This window comes from Bos javanicus, chromosome 5, assembly GCF_032452875.1.
Source record: "Bos javanicus breed banteng chromosome 5, ARS-OSU_banteng_1.0, whole genome shotgun sequence".
Classification (NCBI taxonomy): domain Eukaryota; kingdom Metazoa; phylum Chordata; class Mammalia; order Artiodactyla; family Bovidae; genus Bos; species Bos javanicus.
The window spans coordinates 94,757,598-94,777,738 of NC_083872.1; the positions used below are offsets into that span (position 1 = coordinate 94,757,598).

The 20,141-nt window shown below is 36.4% G+C and overlaps 1 protein-coding gene across 4 annotated transcripts in view; it reads left to right on the top strand.

Annotated features, from left to right (window-relative positions):
• The window catches only part of EPS8 (EGFR pathway substrate 8, signaling adaptor), a 197,681-nt gene that overhangs the window by 130,851 nt on the left and 46,689 nt on the right, over positions 1-20,141 (top strand). For 3 of the 4 annotated variants that reach the window (XM_061417742.1, XM_061417740.1, XM_061417743.1), the window contains 8 exons: positions 5,248-5,298; positions 6,661-6,728; positions 8,064-8,225; positions 10,013-10,162; positions 13,451-13,533; positions 14,120-14,256; positions 17,714-17,787; positions 19,138-19,264. In XM_061417742.1, the coding sequence (XP_061273726.1) occupies positions 5,248-5,298; positions 6,661-6,728; positions 8,064-8,225; positions 10,013-10,162; positions 13,451-13,533; positions 14,120-14,256; positions 17,714-17,787; positions 19,138-19,264 (852 nt within the window). The remainder of the gene's footprint in view (positions 1-5,247; positions 5,299-6,660; positions 6,729-8,063; positions 8,226-10,012; positions 10,163-13,450; positions 13,534-14,119; positions 14,257-17,713; positions 17,788-19,137; positions 19,265-20,141) is intronic. The other variant, XM_061417741.1, reaches the window with a different exon arrangement.

Below are 20,141 nucleotides of genomic sequence, written 5' to 3' on the forward strand. Positions count from 1 at the left end.
GCTTGTAAAAAGCCTTAGACATTCCCTTCTGTTGGGGCGTGGCTCCTGTAACCCTTTGTCCATGACTCAGAGGGTCAGTGGCGCATACTCCAGCGTGTGTACTGTGAGATGCTCAGAGACTGCATTCCTTACCTTTGTTGCTGTTATTGTTGTGTAGCTGCTAAGTCCTGTCAAACTCTTTGCGACCCCATGGACTGTAGCCTGCCAGGCTTCTCTGTCCATGGGATTCTCCAGGCAAGAATACTGGAGTGGGTTGCCATTTCCTCCTCCAGGGTATCTTCCTGACCCAGGGATGAAACTCATGTCTCCTGCATTGGCAGGTGGATTCTTTACCACTGAACCACCAGGGAAGCCCATTCCTTAACTTTACACCAAATTATACGGGATCTTTTCCCTTAGGAGTATTTGAAGCTGTTGTATATTCCTGTGTGGCTAGGTCCCAAGCATTTTTAATAAAGTCAGGTGAACTGTCCTTTGTTGGTAACGTGCCTGCTTCTAGCTTTGCTTTTGATATATGTAGGCTAAGAAACTAATAGGAAATCTTGTGAGTATTACACATAGGTTGTAAGTAGGGAATAGAGGCATTAAAATGTGCAAATATTAACATTAGATATTGTGACATCTCTGTCTCCCACTCAGAGGGCTTATTTTATTTAAGTGTGGGTTCTTTGCTGTGTTCTGAACAGCTGAACTTCCTCGAAAAGTGACTTTCCTTTAAATGAGCTAAGTTTGGAATATGACAACTTGGCATAACTAATCAGCTGTTTAAAGTCCTCCTGTCACCAGAAAAATATGTTTCACAGAATTACCAGTTAGTAATACTTTATTGTCATGACCTACATTTATTATATTGTTGGGCGGTGATGGAGTAAAAGATAAATATGACAGGCAGTCTCTCACGTTTCATTTTACTTGAAGTTTGAATACTGTTGTGATGTTAACATGTGCAAAGGTGTATTTGTTTTTCTCTTGCTTTTCTTTTTTGTTTTTATGGAGGTACTGGTAAAGTGAGCATCAGTAATCTGTTATCTGTATGCTTCATTTCTGTATAACTGACTGTAAACTTTGCTGTATTTTTACACAGTGCTCAACTCATGTACTCAAATATACCACTTTTCTTTTTTTTTTTTTTGCTTGTGCTGTGTTGTTTTATTTTATTGACATAAGGTAGGGTAGAAGGTCATCTCCCCACTACCATGGAGGAAGGTGATGTGAATTCTAGTGATCAGCCATAATTGCACTGTCTCTTTAGTCTCTTTGCTTCTGGGTATGGCATTGAGGCTAGGTAGCCCCAAGACCCCAATGACACTATCCTGGTGAGGGAATGGGTATAGCACACACATCTGCTAGACAGATAACAGACAATCAGCTCCTTGCTGCGCCTGCCAGTACTGGAATTGCCTTCCATGGGCAGGAATCTGGGATGGAGCAATACCTCTCCTCATGAAACATAGTGTCTTGGAAACCAATGTTTCATACATTTGTCCATTTTTTTTTTTTTTACATTTTTTTTCTAATTTTATTTTATTTTTAAACTTTACATAATTGTATTAGCTTTGCCAAGCATCAAAATGAATCCGCCACAGGTACACACGTGTTCCCCATCCTGAACCCTCCCCCTCCTCCCTCCCCATACCATCCCTCCGGGTCGTCCCAGTGCACCAGCCCCAAGCATCCAGCATCGTGCATCGAACCTGGACTGGCAACTCGCTTCTTACATGATATTTTACATGTTTCAATGCCATTCTCCCAAATCTTCCCACCCTCTCCCTCTCCCACAGAGTCCACAAGACTGTTCTATACATCAGTGTCTCTTTTGCTGTCTCGTACACCGGGTTATTGCTACCATCTCTCCAAATTCCATATATATGCGTTAGTACACTGTATTTATGTTTTTCCTTCTGGCTTACCTCACTCTGCATAATAGGCTCCAGTCTCATCCACCTCATCAGAACTGCTTCAAATGCATTCTTTTTAATGGCTGAGTAATACTCCACTGTGTATATGCACCACAGCTCTCCCATCCATCCATCTGCCGATGGACATCTAGGTTGCTTCCATGTCCTGGCTACTACAAACAGTATACCACTTTTCTTAATAGATATTGACCCACATATTTTCCGTTTTGTTCTTATCTTTCTTTTTCTTTCAGTTCTTATTTTGGAATTATTAAGTCTCTTTAATTGTCCCATTTGAAGTCTAGGAGAGGTCTTATAAATTCAGGTGGCACCAAAGGGTTAAAACCCACTTCTCTTCTTTCCATCCTCATTGTTGACAAGGTGTAATTTAGTTGAAAAAAATACATAGTTTAAGAAAAAACATTTTTAAAAACTGTAAATAAAAGGCTCTTGACTATATATTACCAGGAGGTTGGGCAGTGTTAGAGTCAACATCCAGCTTCATAGAGTATGTCAAAGTGCATGAGACTCAAAAAGACAATTTAGGAATTTTTCTATGTTATTTGAAAATTTTAAAGCTTTTTTTTCTCCTTTGAGGGATGAGCTGTTTTAACAACTTGTTGCACCAGGCAATAAAATGAATTCTTAAATAATGTGGTTTTGTAAAAATGACCTTGTTTGTTTTCTAAAAGTGATCTTGGTGCACTGGGACGACCCAGAGGGATAGTTTGGGGAGGGAGGAGGGAGAGGGGTTCAGGATGGGGAACACGTGTATACCTGTGGCAGATTCATGTTGATGTATGCCAAAACCAATACAATATTGTAAAGTAATTAACCTCCAATTAAAATAAATAAATTTATATTAAAAAAAGACTGATTTGTCAATCTTGCTTATAGTTGCCTACATCATGAGAGCTTGTAATTATTACTCACTACTTCTTACTGATTCCCGCTAAGCCACCTCTCCTGTACAGAAATTAAACACTAAAATAATGGGAAAGGAGTTCTCCTTTCCTATGGCTGAAAGTTTCTATAAGTGTAAAGTAGTATGAACAATAACCCGTTGTTTTACTTAGAGGAGTACTTGGCAGCTACTTTTATGTTCGGCTTCCCTGGTGGTTCAGCTAGTAAAGAATCCACCTGCAATGCAGGAGACCTGGGTTTGATCCCTAGGTTGGGAAGATTCCCTGGAGAAGGGAAAGGCTACCTACTCCAGTATTCTGGCCTAGAGAATTCCACGGAGTATATAGTCCATGGGGTCGCAGAGAGTCGGGTCACAGAGAGTCGGACACGACTGAGTGAGTTTCACTTTCACGTTACACTTTTTCTTTTTAATAACCCATTTCTTACTTTCTGAGCGGCACTTTGTTTTCAGAGAAAGAGAAAATAACAATTTGTTTTCAGAGAAAGAGAAAATAACAGTTTTCTGAATATTAGCTGTTTCAAATCTTGCCATCTTATGTGTAAACAGCAATATAGGCAAACGAGAATTAGGTGTAAATGCTGAGACCTGAGTATTGTTATAGTGGTCATTGTACTCATTGAAGAGTTAAGTGAAACCTATTTTTTTTTTAAATTAAGACATTTTGGAGGTCAGTTTTAGGTTTACAGCAAAATTGAGGAGTACCAAGATTTTCCATAAACCCCCACAGCCTAGCCTCCTCCACTCAGCAGCCACCTTCAGAGGAATACACCTGTTAGATTTGATGAACCTATAGTGATACATGATAATCATCCAAAGTTCACTGAAACCTAAGTTTAACTACCTGGTCCAGAAGTGAAATAGCAGTTTTCACGGCACTGTATCAGCTCAATAACACTAAAATAATGCATAAAGAATTTCCATCTTTGCTAACTGAAGCCACCTAATTCCATCCTTTGGGTTTGTATATTCTGGCCCATGGAATAAAGCCATTACGAAAAACAGCGAAGCACCATCAGTGGCACTACAATCAAGTAGAGTTTGTTCCTAACTCTAATTGTATCAGAGAGAGAGACTGTTTGACCATGACTTACACTGTTAATTTGGGAAGAAAGAAACTTCGCCTTAGGAGGTGGTAGTTGAGTTGGCCTTTGTACTGATTTTGGAATAGTAGTTTCCAACCTTGGAATTAGAATGAAAAAAATTAGAATTTCCTGGAGAGCTTTTACAAAGCCCAATACTCAGACTGCATCCTAGACCAACTACATTAGAATCCTGGGCTGTGCAGTGTGGGTGGGGGAGGGCATGCAGTGTTTTTTAAAGTTCCTTTTCTAATGTGCAGCCGAGGTTGAGAACCATTTCTTAGAGAAAGTGATGAACCTCGGTAGAGACTTCATCTTAAGTATCATGGTGACTTTATTGAGGCTTTCCATACTGTTTTAGAGCTGTGGGTGAGATATTTCAGGCTTAGGAGCATAATTACTATTTACAGCTGTACTTGAGAGTACATATGGTTTTCTTAAAAAATAAATGTTACTCTAATTGCCTTTTAGAAGCTTTATTTCAAAATTTCCTATTAAAATGTTCATAGTAACTTTTATCATTGCCTTAAATCACTGAAACTACTAGTTTATTTGTAAATCCATTTTATGGCATTTACACGTTTTTAGGATTTTTAAAAGGTGATTTCTTGTAACACATACATATTATTTATTGTATAACACTGGAGAGAAAGAGCTTAGGAATTCCTACAATGGATCCTTAATTTAGAATATTAGGAATGGTACCTTATCTTTCAGTTAGCATCACACTGTTTATGAATGCTATCAAACAGTGTTTTCTACTTCTGTAAAGTATTTTTCTGTAGGATTGAGAAACTGTAGGGAAATTGGGGGGAACAAAGTTTTATTGTTTTGTAATGAGAATATTTAATTACAAAACATCTAATAGTTTTTATCTTCAATTGTGTTTGCCATTCACTTAACTGAAAAACTCAGTCAAGCATTTGAACATCCCAGGGTCGCTATATCGATATTGGAGACCATGGCAACCGCTGCCATTTCTTTTATGGTCCTGAGGCCAGACAAAAGGAAACAGAACCGCCCTCATGTTCTGAGTTGGGCATGGAGAATTGTGTTAGAATATGATGAACCGGTGATTCTGAAATACTGGTTCTTTCTAAAAGTGTTTTTCTCAGACGTGTCCTTGAATTAAATATTGACTTTTTAAGAGTTATCATGGGTTAAGAGTTATCATCAAGTATCCATTTGTTCATATTTCTCATTGATTAAACCTTGGCTAATAATCAGAAAAATTATGGTTGTTCAGTCTTAAAAAGGTGTAAATTAAGGTTTATGTTTTGTCATACTGGAATAGAATATTTAAGGTGAAATCAGATGTTTCTTTTCGGTGACATTGTTTTGGTAGGACCAGATGGATCATACTTCTTCAGATCATCGTCCAAACAAAAAAAGAAAGGTAGCAGATGGTGAATGTTATAGTGTGCCCATTTTTAGTAAATAACTTTCATGCTGCAAAAGCAAAATCAGAATGTATTGGAATAATATCAGAGTGATATAATAAAAGGCATTTATATTCTCACCTAAGCTTTAAGAAAAATGTAAATGAAAAGTTGTAACATTCATGGGTATTGTGAAACCGAAAGTTATCGTTTTAAAAAATCCTATGTATTAACTTTCTGAGTTAGTATTTTTGTACTTACTTTGCTTTTATGTTCAGCAGAACTTTTCAATTTCTGCTGTAGCAAAATCAGAAAATTTCTATATTACCTGAAACAAACAGGTTTACATTTGGATAAAAACATGGTTATTAGGAAAGCTAAGGTGTGTTTATGTGAGAGAGGTAGACACAGAGGCAGAGAGAGAATAAATGTTAGTGCTGTAGGAATCATGAAACGTGAGCTTATTTAACCCTCGTATTTACAATAAGGGTGCTGAAATGCAGAGTTTTGCCAAGATCAGTCTCCTCCTTAGTGACAAGAGACAAAGGCGATAATCCAAACTTTCCTGCTTCCCACTTAGAGTTTTTTTCACCACAGGAAAAAAAAATCAGGCAACCCCAAATTTACAAATGATCAAGTTGCTTGATTAGAAAGCAACAAGTACAAAATATTGGCGTCACATATTTTATTTTGGTTTTGCAGCATTTTGCAAAAGAAAAACAGGTTGCTTTTTGCTTTTTATTTAGTTGGTGCAGTAACTTTCTACCTAACTTTCTTATTTTTTTCTAACAGCTTATACCTACAGTTCTGAGTATCACATTTGTGTTCTGTAGATGTGTGAATATTAGAGTTAAATGGCATTGAGTGTGATTGAATCATGTTTTGAATCTCCTCTAACCTGCTCCCTAGTGTGGATATGGTGAAACGTGTGCCTTGCAGTGTCTATTATTTTAATAATGTAGTCTAACTCATATAATACAGTATCCATGACCATATTTGCAGTTCCATTTTGTTCTCAGTGCATTAAAAGATGAAATTTACAAGCCAGATTTTTCTCTTTTGTGGTCAAGAGGATGTCCCTGATTAATAACATCTTTAGATGAAATAACTTTTTTCCTTACACATGAATAATCTTGTTAACTTTTGGGATTATGATCATTTATGTTGGTCAGATCATTTTTACATTTCATGTAAGCTTTTCCATGACTTTTTCATTGAATATGAATAATGAGTATTTTCAGATAACCACACAATGGTGACTTGTCAACTACTGTACTTATATATGAGATAGACTGGTTTTAGAGATGGCCATGAGACACTGCTATATGAAGTTCAGCCTATTCATGGGTAAATAACAACTTTTTAAACTTCTTTTCCAGAACAAAGGAAGAATTATGCACGGGACAGTGTCAGCAGCGTGTCAGATATATCCCAATACCGTGTTGAAGTAAGATACTTTGATGTTTGCTACAATGTAGAATGAAGCTTGAGGCACATAAAAATTGATAGTAAAATCAGAGTGATGTTTTATTTCATGTCTATGATGTTGTAAATTGGGTTGAAATTTTTCTTTTAGATTTTCTAAAAACAGATGTTAAATATAAAAGTATCTAGTTAATCTGTTTTCATGGAGAATAAATTAAAATAACTACTCATTTATCATTATCAGCCTTTTTTTGGTTAAAAACAGAACAAAGACTTCTATTTTATATTATGGACTCTTCTTGAAATAAACCTTGATGGTTTTGTCTAAAGTTATTGCAAGTTCTGTTTAAACAATGCTCTCTTTTTAAAAAATTTTCCCTCTATTGCCGTCTTTTAAGATACTTGCTCTTAATTGCAATCTATTTGAGTGAACTTTGCTTATTATAATAGAAAATATTGAATTAGGGAATAATTTTTAAATTGCTCCTGTTTTTAGATTTCTATTTCCTCAAGCATGCTTAATGAAATTTAAAGTTTTGTTTCAGTAGAGTGAAAAGGTTGACACTTGTTGCAAACTAGAATTGCTGTTGCGGCTCTCGACTACCAGTATCTATAGTTTTCAGGCTTGTTTGTAGACTGTTGTTCTGTTGTTCAACATCTAAATAACCAATATGTAATAAAATGGATTAAATAAAGAGCATGTTATTTAAGCTCTTTAAAGTTTGTTTTTCTCATGTTTGTCTAGTTCAACAAGGCTCAGTATTACACAGATTTAGATATTTTATGATTCAAGGCATCATTTCCTCTATTCGTCAAAAGTCTGTTTTGACTTTATTATCCCAGTAAGGTTCCCATGAAGTTCTAAAGTACTTTATATTGGGTTGGTGAAAATGTTCCTTCAGGTTTTCACATAAGAGGTGTGAAAATCCTGAATGAGCTTTTTGACCAACCCAATCTTTGTCTTTCCCCTCTACTGCTGCTACTGCTACTGCTAAGTCACTTCAGTCATGTCCAACTCTGTGCGACCCCATAGACGGCAGCCCAGCAGGCTCCCCTGTCCCTGGGATTCTCCAGGCAAGAACACTGGAGTGGGTTGCCATTTCCTTCTCCAATGCATGAAAGTGAAAAGTGAAAGGGAAGTTGCTCTGTCGTGTCCGACTCTTAGCGACCCCATGGACTGCAGCCTACCAGGCTCCTCCATCCATGGGATTTTCCAGGCAAGAGTGCTGGAGTGGGGTGCCATTGCCTTTTCCTCCCCTTTACTAGCTGACTTCAGTTAGGTTAACTTTACAATTTTGGGGGGAAAATGTTTACTAAGAGACTATGTGTGATATGTTTTTTCTTTCTCAATCATAAGCACTTGACCACCTTTGTTCTGGATCGGAAAGATGCTATGATAACTGTTGATGATGGAATAAGGAAGCTGAAATTGCTCGATGCTAAGGGCAAAGTATGGACTCAAGATATGATTCTTCAGGTGGATGAGAAAGCTGTGAGCCTGATCGATTTAGAATCAAAGGCAAGTTTGAAAAACATATGCTATTTTATTTTCAAGAAAGTCTAAAAATATTTATGTTCACGTTAGGTCAGATTGTTTGAAAATGGGTAAATATTTGGCACCATAAAATACTCTTGTCAGTGAATTTGAAGGAAAAATGTCCTTCTCCATATACTTTAGGGATGCAAAATCATGTTTTTAAACTAGATATAGAAGGATACAATGTTTCTTTAACCATATATGATGAGGTGGAAGAAGTGAGGGAAAAATACATAGCACTAAACTAAAGCCCCTATAGGGCACTATTCTTTAAGACATATGTTAATTATATGCTAGGCCAAGCCATATCCAAGTGTTGTGGTTTGAACCCCAGTGAGTGAATTGGGGTGAAGGAGTTGGTGTGTATGTGCCTCAGCTTCCACCAGGTCAATACCGGGTACCTTTCTTTCACACAGGTAGTCAGGTAAGATGCTGGAGCTCTTAAAAGAGGCCTTTTCTGAGCCCCATCACCTAGTAGACATTTGAGTTGCTAAGATAAAGAAAATAACTTTTGTAATCATGTTAAGGTATTCTGATAGGAGTAGGGTGTAAAATCTGCCCTTTCTTTCATCTCATCCATTGCATTCTGTGAGAGAATAACACCCGGGAGCTTCTCTAATCCTCCTAGTTTCAAGTAGTTATAGAGAAGGGATATTATTTAATTTATTTTGAAAGAAAATTGTTATCTCCCTGGTGTGGCCTAGAAATTACATTCTGTTTTAATGGAATGTGCATTTTTTGTTTCACCTTTCTGGGTCCCAAGGAATGAGGGCTTAGAATCAATTTATGATATGATGTCTGTGTATATGTGCTGTCTATAATAAAAGTTATTGGTTTTTTTTATGTTCCAGTTATCAGGGATATTGGATTTTGTTTACTTATAAAAAGCCACCATTTCTCCCATCAATTACATCATGACAGTGCTTGCTATTTGTGTAAGGCCATTCATGTTAGGATAACCACCTTAAATGTATCTCATTAACAAAGAATTTGTTATTATTATGAACAGAAAATTAATTTGTTAAAAAAAAAGAAAATTAATTTGTTTCAGAAGTAATTATTTGATCTATCAGGGTCTTATTGGCATGCCTTTTTATTGGTTAGAAACTATTCAATTTCATATGACCAAATAGCTTAATCATTTCAAAGAATGTATTTTTTAGCAAGATTCTTCTAACCCTGATGTTTGACATTTTTGGCTGGAAAAACTTACATAGTGAATTTTTCCATCTCAGAGATTCACTGAAATAAAAAGTGTACAAATGATGTATTATTCTTAGCTTAACATTTGTGATTACTAAAGATAAAAACCGAGAGTTTGACTATAATATTCAAGTAAAAACAAAACATAGCAAAACCTTGATATTATAGAGCCACAGGGAAAAGAATACCAGGTAAGATGGATAATAACTTTGGAAAGAGGCCTCAGTTTACCTATTTTTCTCTTAAAGGCATCCTCTCTTTCCCATAATCTTAGGAAATCAGTACTGATAATTTCAGGTTTCTGTTTATTAAGAACAGAACCACATCCCTTTATTAAATATGTCCATCTTTTTCGCTCTTTCTCTCACTCCTCCTCTAGCCCAGGGTGGTGTCTTTTCTGTCTCCTTGTACCTACTCATCCTCCATATTTTCTGTGTTTACTGCTGTTCATTGTCAATGTGGTTTGCATACTTTTAAAAATTATTGGTATGATGCCTAGAGCTCTTTGTGGAGCAGATTTTATATATCCAATGAAAAGTAAGGCAAGTTGTATTTTTGCTTTTTAGAATGAATTGGAGAATTTTCCTTTGAACACCATTCAGCATTGCCAAGCTGTGATGCACTCCTGTAGCTATGATTCTGTTCTTGCCCTGGTGTGCAAAGAGCCAACCCAGAGCAAGCCAGACCTTCATCTTTTCCAGTGTGATGAGATTAAGGTAAAAGACTGGTGAATTTTCTCTCCCTTTAAGCAGATGTTCTAGCTTTGATTACCTCCTTCAATCATATGGCTGCTGCTGCTGCTGCTAGGTCGCTTCAGTTGTGTCCGACTCTGTGCGACCCCATAGACGGCAGCCCACCAGGCTCCCCTGTCCCTGGGATTCTCCAGGCAAGAACACTGGAGTGGGTTGCCATTTCCTTCTCCAATGCATGAAAGTGAAAAAATAAAGTGAAGTCGCTCAGTCGTGTCTGACTCCTAGCGATCCCATGGACGGCAGCCTACCAGGCTCCTCCGTCCATGGGATTTTCCAGGCATGAGTATTGGAGTGGGGTGCCATTGCCTTCTCCAAATCACATGGCTACTAGGTACTAGATTTTTAGTTTCTTACAGTTTTGTAAGGAAAACACCTCAGTATCTTCCCTAGGATGTTTAGGCTAAGTAAATAAAGAGAAGATTGAGTGTTATTTAAAAAATAAGATGCATTCTGTTTATTTAAAAACTGTGCAGATAATACATTAAATTCTTCACTGAGGGACTTGGACTTATAATTAAAGATTGATTCTTCAAAAATCATGCTTCACAGACAATAACCATGTCATCTGTTTTATTCTGTTTTATGCTGGCACCAATCACATAGCATGGGTTATTGCAATGAAACATTTGGACGTTTTCCATGGTACTGATTTAAGGGTTACTGTTCAATTATGTGACTTGAATAATTGCTCAAGTTATGTAATCCCCAGGTCATAATGTGAAAAGAGATGAGCATAGTTACTATACTGGTAATAATACGCCATATCCTGAAGATTTATATTTCAAAGTACACTGTAATTTTCAAATGATTGTAATTTGTGATGCTTTATTGGACATTAGAATTTATCTGCAACCTTGAATCTTTATTTCATGAGTTGATTTCTCTAAAAGGGAAATCATTTTTAATTGAGTTGATTTTTACTTTGCCAAGAACAGTGATTTACCACTTGATTGTGTGTAATATATACACACAATATATTCTTTTTCTTATAAAGAAATGTTGGGAGATTAGCATAAAGTGTCATTTGATCTTTTCTGTAATTCTTTGACATTAAAATATGATAGGTAAATTAAGATTGACTATAAATAGTATATTTTATAATTTTCTTTTTATTTCAATTTATGTCATAAATGACTTTCTGAAAATTTTATTTAAATAAATGACTTTCTTACTTGGAAAGAATTGTGGCAATAGATAATTTGTATGTTCATTCGACTTCTCATATGTTTCCTTTGTAAAGTCATAAAACGCATTAAGAATTTTTTTTGCAAGGTTAGATTTGTTACATCAGTAAGGATTAAGATGGATATTTTACTCTGAAAACAGTGAAATTTAATTCAAACATTTTAAACACAGAGAGCTATGCTTAAAGACATTTTAAATCTGCTATATGTCTCAGTGCTCGAAAATCTCTCCCTGTTATGGACTGAGTGAAGTTTCTGGATTCCAGTTTTGAGGATAAAGGGCTTGCTTTATTTGTTGGGGCATGATGATGTTGATGGGTCCAAAACAGATTTACTGAATGCTGTTTTGTCCTGCTTAAAAGCTCAAGTACCACCACACAGCCCTATGCACGTACTCACTGGTGCCATATTCCACATTTGGGATGGATTTTTTCCCTTGCCCCATTAGAAATATAAATGCAATGATATATGTAGTTTCTTACAACTTCCCTTTTGAGTTTTAACCTTTCTTTATCATGGAACTTTATACAATGCTCCTGCCCACCTCAGTGTAAATTTTTTCTTGGAAATATGATAGCCAACTCCACACCCTACCCATAGGAAATTCAGGACTCCTAGACATTCTTCCTGAAACTAGAACGTTCTTACCCAAGTGAAGCTGGACTAGGACACATTAACATTCTTGTTTAATAGTTCTGTGACCTAGGCCAAATCATCATATGAGTATTCCTCAGTTCTACTAATTATAAAACAAGAAAAGATTATATGATCTTTAAGTGTCGCCTCACTGCTAAAATTTTATGATTACATGTGCCTATGGTAAAGAATATAATATATAACTATGTGTGTATGTGTGTATATGGGAGCATTCCTGGTGGCCCCACAGTAAAAAAATCCTCCTGCCAACATAGGAGATGCAGGTTTGATCCCTGGGTCAGGAAGATCCCCTGGAGAAGGAAATGGCAAGCCACTCCAGTATTCTTGCCTGGGAAATGCCATGGACAGAGGAGCCTGGCAGCCTGCAGTCTGTGAGGTTGTAAAGAGCCGCACATGACTTAGCAACTAAATAACAATGTGTGTGTGAGTGTGTGTGTGTATGTGTGTATTTGGGGAAAACATACATAATTACAGAGAACAAGCAGACATAAAATAGGAGATGAATATATCCCAGCAAGAATGTGATATACAGTAATAATCACTGGCTATAAGTGAAGTCGCTCAGTCATGTCCGACTGTTTGTGAGTATTGGAGTGGGTTGCCATTGCCTTCTCCAGGGGATCTTCCCGACCTAGGGATTGAATCCAGGTCTCCCGCATTGTTGGCAGATGCTTTACCCTCTGAGCCACCAGGGAAGTCCTATAAATAAACCTCAGAACCAAACAAACTTCTTAGCTGCTAATCTCACATTGGTTCCCAAGAAAACCATATCAGACAAATGCTCTTGTTGGAAGAGTATCAGAAACATCATTCCTTTGGAGAAAGCTAAATTTTATTAACCTAAAGTGACAGAATAAAAGGGTTATCACAAGGGTTACAGCCAAGTGTTGGGGTTCACCTAGTGATGACAGGGCTGTCTTAAACTGAGGGAGTGACTCTGCTGGAACTGAGTTATGTATGTCCACGGTTAATGGGTGCCCCGTGGATGGTGAGAATGGGGGAGGGGAGGGATGCTGCTGTGTATGCTGGTACTTACGGTTCCTCCACCTCTTCCCAGGCAGAGGTATTAACCCAGTTACATTTTCAGCATGTGATTATACTTTCAACATATGCAAATCCTTTTTCTCTTTGCTTTTATACAAGTGTAGCTTTTTTTTTTTTTTTAATTAAAGGAGTCTGGATGAAATAATCTTTAAAAATTCCTTCCATTTTCGAATCCTTTCATTACAGAGTTCACTGAAAAAAACAAGTGTCATGTTTCAAAAGCAGATTTTTTTTTAAAAAGTCACTTTTCTTTTGCATCAAGACATTTATTGATTGGGACAGTGCGCATAATCCCTCTTTCTGTTTTAACCTACATACCAAGATAAAGAAATCCGTAACCTCCCAGGTAACTTGTCTTTTGTTGCAGGCAAATCTAATTAGTGAAGATGTTGAGAGCGCGATCAGTGACAGCAAAGGAGGGAAGCAGAAGAGGCGGCTTGATGTCTTAAGGTAAAAGCATTAAAAGAAATTAAGGGCTAGAATTGGTTTTTATTTGAGTCATTTTTTTTTCTTTAAAAATTAAAATATTTTCAGCAAAGGTATGTTATCATGTTTTACAGATTACAGTCTGTAATCTCAGCTCATTTGCTTTCCAAGGGTTGTTGGTGTGTGTGTGTGTGTGTGTGTGTGTGTGCACACGCGCGCGCGCATGGCTTTTCTCCCCATAATTTCTCTGGTGTGGCTTCTCCCACTTCTGTTGTCCTAGAGACTCATGAACAAAAGAGTGGCACTTTAAGGGAAGATAGCCTAATGGAATATAAATAGATATTAGGACTCTAGTTTTGTTAACACTCTTTGCTAATCATAGGAGACCCAGAAAAATACATTAAATGTGGTTTTCAGCTGAACTGAAAATGTTCTATACTTTTCATATACATTTATAAATATACATAATATGGAATGGTTAAGAAATCCTTGTTTTTCTACCCCAAGGCATACTTCTAGAGGTTAAAGAACTAATACATAAAACTGAGAGAACTGATGTGTTATAGAAATAGAGATGGTAAAAGTTCAGTTTGTTTTCATCTGTTTTCAGGATGATTTCCAAAGCAGACCCTGGTATACCACCTCCACCCAAAGCTCCTGCCCCCGTGCCCCCTGGCACTGTGACCCAGGTGGACGTTAGGAGTCGAGTGGCAGCCTGGTCCGCGTTGGCAGCTGACCAAGCAGACTGTGAGTACTTCCAGGGATTGGTACTTATTGAACATTTACTTTGAGTTGTGACCCAGTTCTTGCTTTCAGCCTCTGATGCTGATTTCTAAGCTGAAACTTGAGGTTAGTTTTGTAAAAATAGATCTTAGGTAAAGAAAAGTTAAACCTTGAGCTTTATAAGATTATTGTCTCTAAGAGTTAAGACCAGTCTTAATAAATCTAGTGTTAGAGTCTTTTCTTTTTAAAGCACTCAAAGAGGGAGTTTGACTCAACTAACAATTAAAAGAATGATAATAGAATATTTTAATATACTTAATATTATAAAATATATTTAAATATATTACACTTAATATAATATTTTAATATAAATTAAATATTTTAATATTTTATATAATTTAGATCAATATTTTTTAATGATAATACTTCAAAGTTCTTTCCACTACTGTTATCTTACCACTGTCCTCTCTTGGACAAACTGTTCATGTTTACAAGGGCAGGATGTCAGGACAGGGGATAGGGAGGTGGAAAAGGGCTAAATTGCATTCACCATCATGTAAATTTACCTAATGGGTCCCATGTCTGTACTGTCATTTTGCTTTGATATTCTTTAAAACAAGTAACCGGACCAAAGAACATACTGTAATATATGTCAGAATGTTTCACTATGTTTGAAATTTGTATAACTGGAAAATGCCTTAACATATGCTTGGTCCAATCTCTTGATTTTAAGGGTAAATAAATTGTGATCTGGTGAGTCTGAATTTGATGGAGACCATAGTGTCAATTCTTTTACCTCCTAGTTCAGTGTGACTACTTAAATCACTTACTCTTTACCTAGTAAAGCATCATTCATGAGAATATCTAGCAGTGTAGTTAAACTACAAAACTTAATTTACAAAATGAGTGATACTGGACTGTCCTTTGAGTCTGGTGAACCAAAATTTAGGCTCTGGGGTAAGCCTGGGATATACCTGTGGGACCTTAAAAGTTATGCCTCACTTGCAGAATGGAAATGAGTTAAACTCATATGTTTCTGTGAATCTGAAAGGGAATAATGCATATGATAGTACCTGGAACAGAATAGTAGGTAGTCATTTTTGCCAAATTGAGTTCATTTTTATCAATCACTTTCCATATTATTTAAATTCTTGTGTCCTTAAAGCTATTTTCAGTTTACATATAAGCCCAGCTACCAAACAGATGAAAGAAAGAAATCTTTGAAGCATCCATTTTTCAAAAATAAAGTAGCATAATTATTAGTTATTATAACTTTATAACACTTTATATACATTTCCACTTTGTATTTAAAATGCTAAGTGGAATTTTATAGTGTTTTCTACTTCTTGTGTACTTACAGTAATCTTGCTATTGTTACTCTTTTGGTAGAGGAGATGTGGATTTTATTTTGAGAGAGGTCAAAATGGTCTTCCTTGAAGTTGAGGAAGGATAAGACACCTTAAGTTTTTTTAGATATTCTGAATAAACTTATAAGAACATCTATCAAACCTATAATTTAAAACAAGAAAAATCTATTCCCAGGGATTTCTGAGCCCTCATTGTGTGTGTTAGTTACTCAGTCATGTCCGACTCTGTGACCCCATGGACTGTAGCTCACCAGGCTCCTCTATCTATGGGATTCTCCAGGCAAGAATACTGGAGCGGGTTGCCATTCCCTTCTCCAGGGGATCTTCCTAACCCAGGGATCAAATCCCAGTCTCCTGCATTGCAGGCAGACTCTACAGTCTGAGTCACCAGTGGAGTCCCTCATTAGATGTTGTCTAAAGTACTCTGTACAGTCTCATCTATTAAGTTACAGTTAGATAAGCTTTTCAGAACTTCTAGTTTACTACTAGGTCAAACAGAACACACTGCTTACCATATGAAGTTCTGCCTGGATCCAGGCCACTTTGTAGTTGAAAGCCCTCTAAGAAGAGTATCTCTCTGCTCGCCTGAAGGCTCCAGCTGACTTCGGTTGGATGATTTCTTCTTCGGATCCTTGACATAGCTCTTGGGCCTTCCCAGGTGGTGCAGTGGTAAAGAATCTGCTTGCCAGTGCAGGAGACCTGGGTTTGATACCTGGGTCTGAAAGATCCCCTGGAGGAGCAAACAGCACCCCACACCAGTATTCTTGCCTGGAGAATCCCATGCATAGAGGAGCCTGGCAGCTACAGTCCACAGGCCCCAAAGAGTCAGACACAGCTGAGCATGTAGGCACGCATGCAGCCATAGCTCTGCCCTGACTCCACGAGAGATCTCTGTAGAATAGTGGCAATTGCAACGCGTTCCTAGCAGTGCCTCAGACTATGAAAAACTCTGAGAAATACTGCATATCTTTCACTGTGTCCTCCAAATGGTATTTTGGGAACACAGCAGCAGAGTTCCTAATACCTATATTTCAGCTTCAACTTTACTGTTGCCCAGTATACCTATAACCAAGATAGCAGCCAACCACATGTAAAAACAGCAGCTAACTGGCTAGATTTCATATATGGAAATTGTACTGATTAAGTTTCGTAAGACTCAGTGATTTTTTTTTTTCTTTTTTGGTGAATATTCCATTTAAGGGTAAAGTTAGGCATAGAGGATGCATAGCAGTTTGCAGTATTTTTTGCACTTCTCTGTATTGAACATGATGAGCCATGAGGATCCATCATGAGTTGTGTTTCCATTTAGTAATGATGCAGTTCTCCTGTTCCATCCATCCCTTTTTCTTTCACTTCATCTACTGAGAAATCTTGGAATGAGTATCTGTGTTAATTGAAAGTGTTAACAGTCTTGTAGCTGGAAGGAGTTCAGATAATGATACTGATTATCATGCCCTAGTCAGCTGAGCTAACATAATATCTCACGACTTTTGTTCTTCAGTTTGCAAATTCTTGTAGGTATTTCTGCTTTTAAAGCATATAGCTTCAAATGAGAATGAGCCCAACATTGTGGGCTTTAAGCTTAATTACAAGTGGAATATTAGAAGCCCTTTACTATCAGAAGACCCAAAGCTTTACTATTATCACGATGTTAGAAAGTATGAGAATGAGGAGCTTTAAAACTTAGAACTTAGTTGGCCCCTTTTAAGAAATTGGTGCTTAAAAAACGTGTAAATTTTTTCTTCCGTAGGAATTAAAGGGCACTAAGTTGGGCTTGTTTCCACAGGCATCTGACGTTAGAAGAGAGAGAATAGAGGGGACATTACAGAGTAAATCAATACCATGCAGATGGAAGGCTGGTACTTCAGCTCTGTCAAGTGTGGTGGTGGGAATGAATGTCAGAGGTGAGGGTGAGGGTGGTGAGGGTGTGTGTCAGAGGTGCTAGTGGCGAGGGTGCAGGCCAGAGGTGATGAGCACAGCTTTGATTTTTGTATCCATTGCAAGTGTTTACTTTTGCCAGTGACACTCTTTTCTAGACAGCTTGCATGTCTGCTTATCTATATTGGTATCACTTAAGCAATAGGTTGAAAGATGTATGATTTTCTTTTCTTTAGTTGAGAAACAGAGAAATTATTACCAGCAGGAAGAAACACCTGAGATGATGGCAGCCCGCATTGATAGAGATGTGGTAAGTGAAATAGTCATCATTAGGTCATTGGCTTTCTTTTTTTGGAGAAAAAATATTAACAGAAAAAGTTAAGTTGATTTAAATCAAGATATTTTGTGGAAACTATATTTTTTCTTTACAGTGGTGGCTATGACCTTTGAATTATTTTTTTTTCCTAACAATTTTTGCCTTTATGCCAATATTTAGCTAGTAGACTATGGCTGTGATAGAACTAGGATATTAACTGGTTTACAAAGGAGTTTAAGTTGAATTGTCAAGATTTGAGGGATTTTTCTTTTCTTGTAGTTTGTAATCTATAATTAGAATATCTTTTTAATTTGTCTTCCTGGAATTTATTCTAAAATATTTTATAATGCCTGAAAGATAAAAGTTATGTGGCACTTCTTAAGGATAGATAAGTATATTTTAATACTTTATAAAAGATAAGGCTATATTGATTTTGATTTCTCTATAGTAATTTCCTGGCAAAATGACACTGCCCTGTGACATAATTATAAAATATAATGTCAGTATAATTGCTTTTTATACACTACTTATGTTCTGAGCTTATTGGGAAACAAATACTTAAAGGACTTTAGAGTTTTAAATTTAATTTTTATATTACAGTGTTACTTGTTAACACTTAAAGGTTTATTTAATACTCAAAAGCTTATTTAATCTCAGTTTTTAGTCTTTAAAAGAATGCCAAGTTTCACACATAAAAGGAAGTCAAGAAAGACTATAGTATGTATAATATACGGTATATATTAATATAATATATGATATAATATATAGTATAATTGAAGTTGATCCCATGATCTGTGAAAGCATAGTGCATCATTAATTCTGCTTTACCCTGTAGAAACTCTTAGTAATGCCTATTATTACACATTATGAATGTGTGTGTTAGGTTATCACAGCATTCTATATACCCTTAGTCCTGAAAAATAATATTGTCATTGCTTTATTGGGAAATTTATTAGAAAAACTGAAATGCTAGTGCTATTCTAACAAACTATTTTCTTGGAACCACCCCCCGCCCCCCACTGACTTTATGTGGGAAGAACACAATGAGAAAATTAGAGTCATTGAAAATAGTTAATCTGAATATATGTTGTGAATGTTTTTTTTATGATATTGAAAATAGGATAAAATAAAACTAAATAAAAATGTAAATGTTAGACTTTAGCCACAGGTATGCTAGTTGAATACTTTTTCTTAGAATTAGTGATAAACTTGAAATTTATATGTGGAAAGTGTTCCTTTGTCTTTTCTTTCTTTTAAACTTTCTGATTTTCCTTCACAGTGTAAAGCTAAGGCAAAAATAGTTTTCTTCTGCTTTATAGTTTATTCTGTAATTTCTAATTTCAGCAAATCTTAAACCACATTTTGGATGACATTGAATTTTTTATCACAAAACTCCAAAAAGCAGCTGAAGCATTTTCTGAGCTTTCTAAAAGGAAGAAAGCTAAGAAAGGTAAAAAGAAAGGACCAGGAGGTAAGTTGGATTTTCTTAACCTTCTAAAGAACCATTCAGAATGCCAGTGCTAGGCAGAGCTGGCACTTCAGAGTTGTTAAACAGGACTCCATTGACCAGAGACCAAGATCCCTTTTTTGGTGTTGAGAGAACCAGTGATGTAGGTGGAGAGTACGATAAACCTGGGGAATAGCCCATTTGGTCCCAGTTTGGCTACAGTAAAGAAAGACTCTATTTTTTTTTTCTTTTTTAAATTTTATTTTATTTTTAAACTTTACAATATTGTATTAGTTTTGCCAAACATCAAAATGAATCCGCCACAGGTATACCCGTGCTCCCCATCCTGAACCCTCCTCCCTCCCCATACCCTCCCTCTGGGTCGTCCCAGTGCACCAGCCCCAAGCATCCAAATGTACTGTAAAAAGTCAAAAAAAAAAAAAAACTGTAAAATCAAAAACATTTTTAAAAGGTTGTAAAAGTATAGATATTACCTCAAAAAGTTGAAAAAGTTATAAGTAAATATTAAAACATATGTAATAGGCATAAGCCCCCCCAAAAAAAAGAAAGACTCTAAGTCATTCTGCCTAAATTATTTAGAGACTCATTCAATAGTGGCCATCTGTCTATAGTTTTTGTTAGTCATTGTAAAGATAATGTCTATTAAAGTCATAGCACCATTCTTCTCATATTTAAATTTATTTTACTATAAATATAGAACCTCATTATTTTGTTAAATTAAAGGATTGACTCTGCTTATTAAAATAGTTAAAAATGTCAATGAATTTTAATTTTTTATCACAAAACTCCAAACAGTCAGGTCACCTTCAAGCAGTTTTTACATATGCTGCAGTTCAGTTATTTAAAATGACCTCAAGATATATTGGACTTCCCTGGTGGC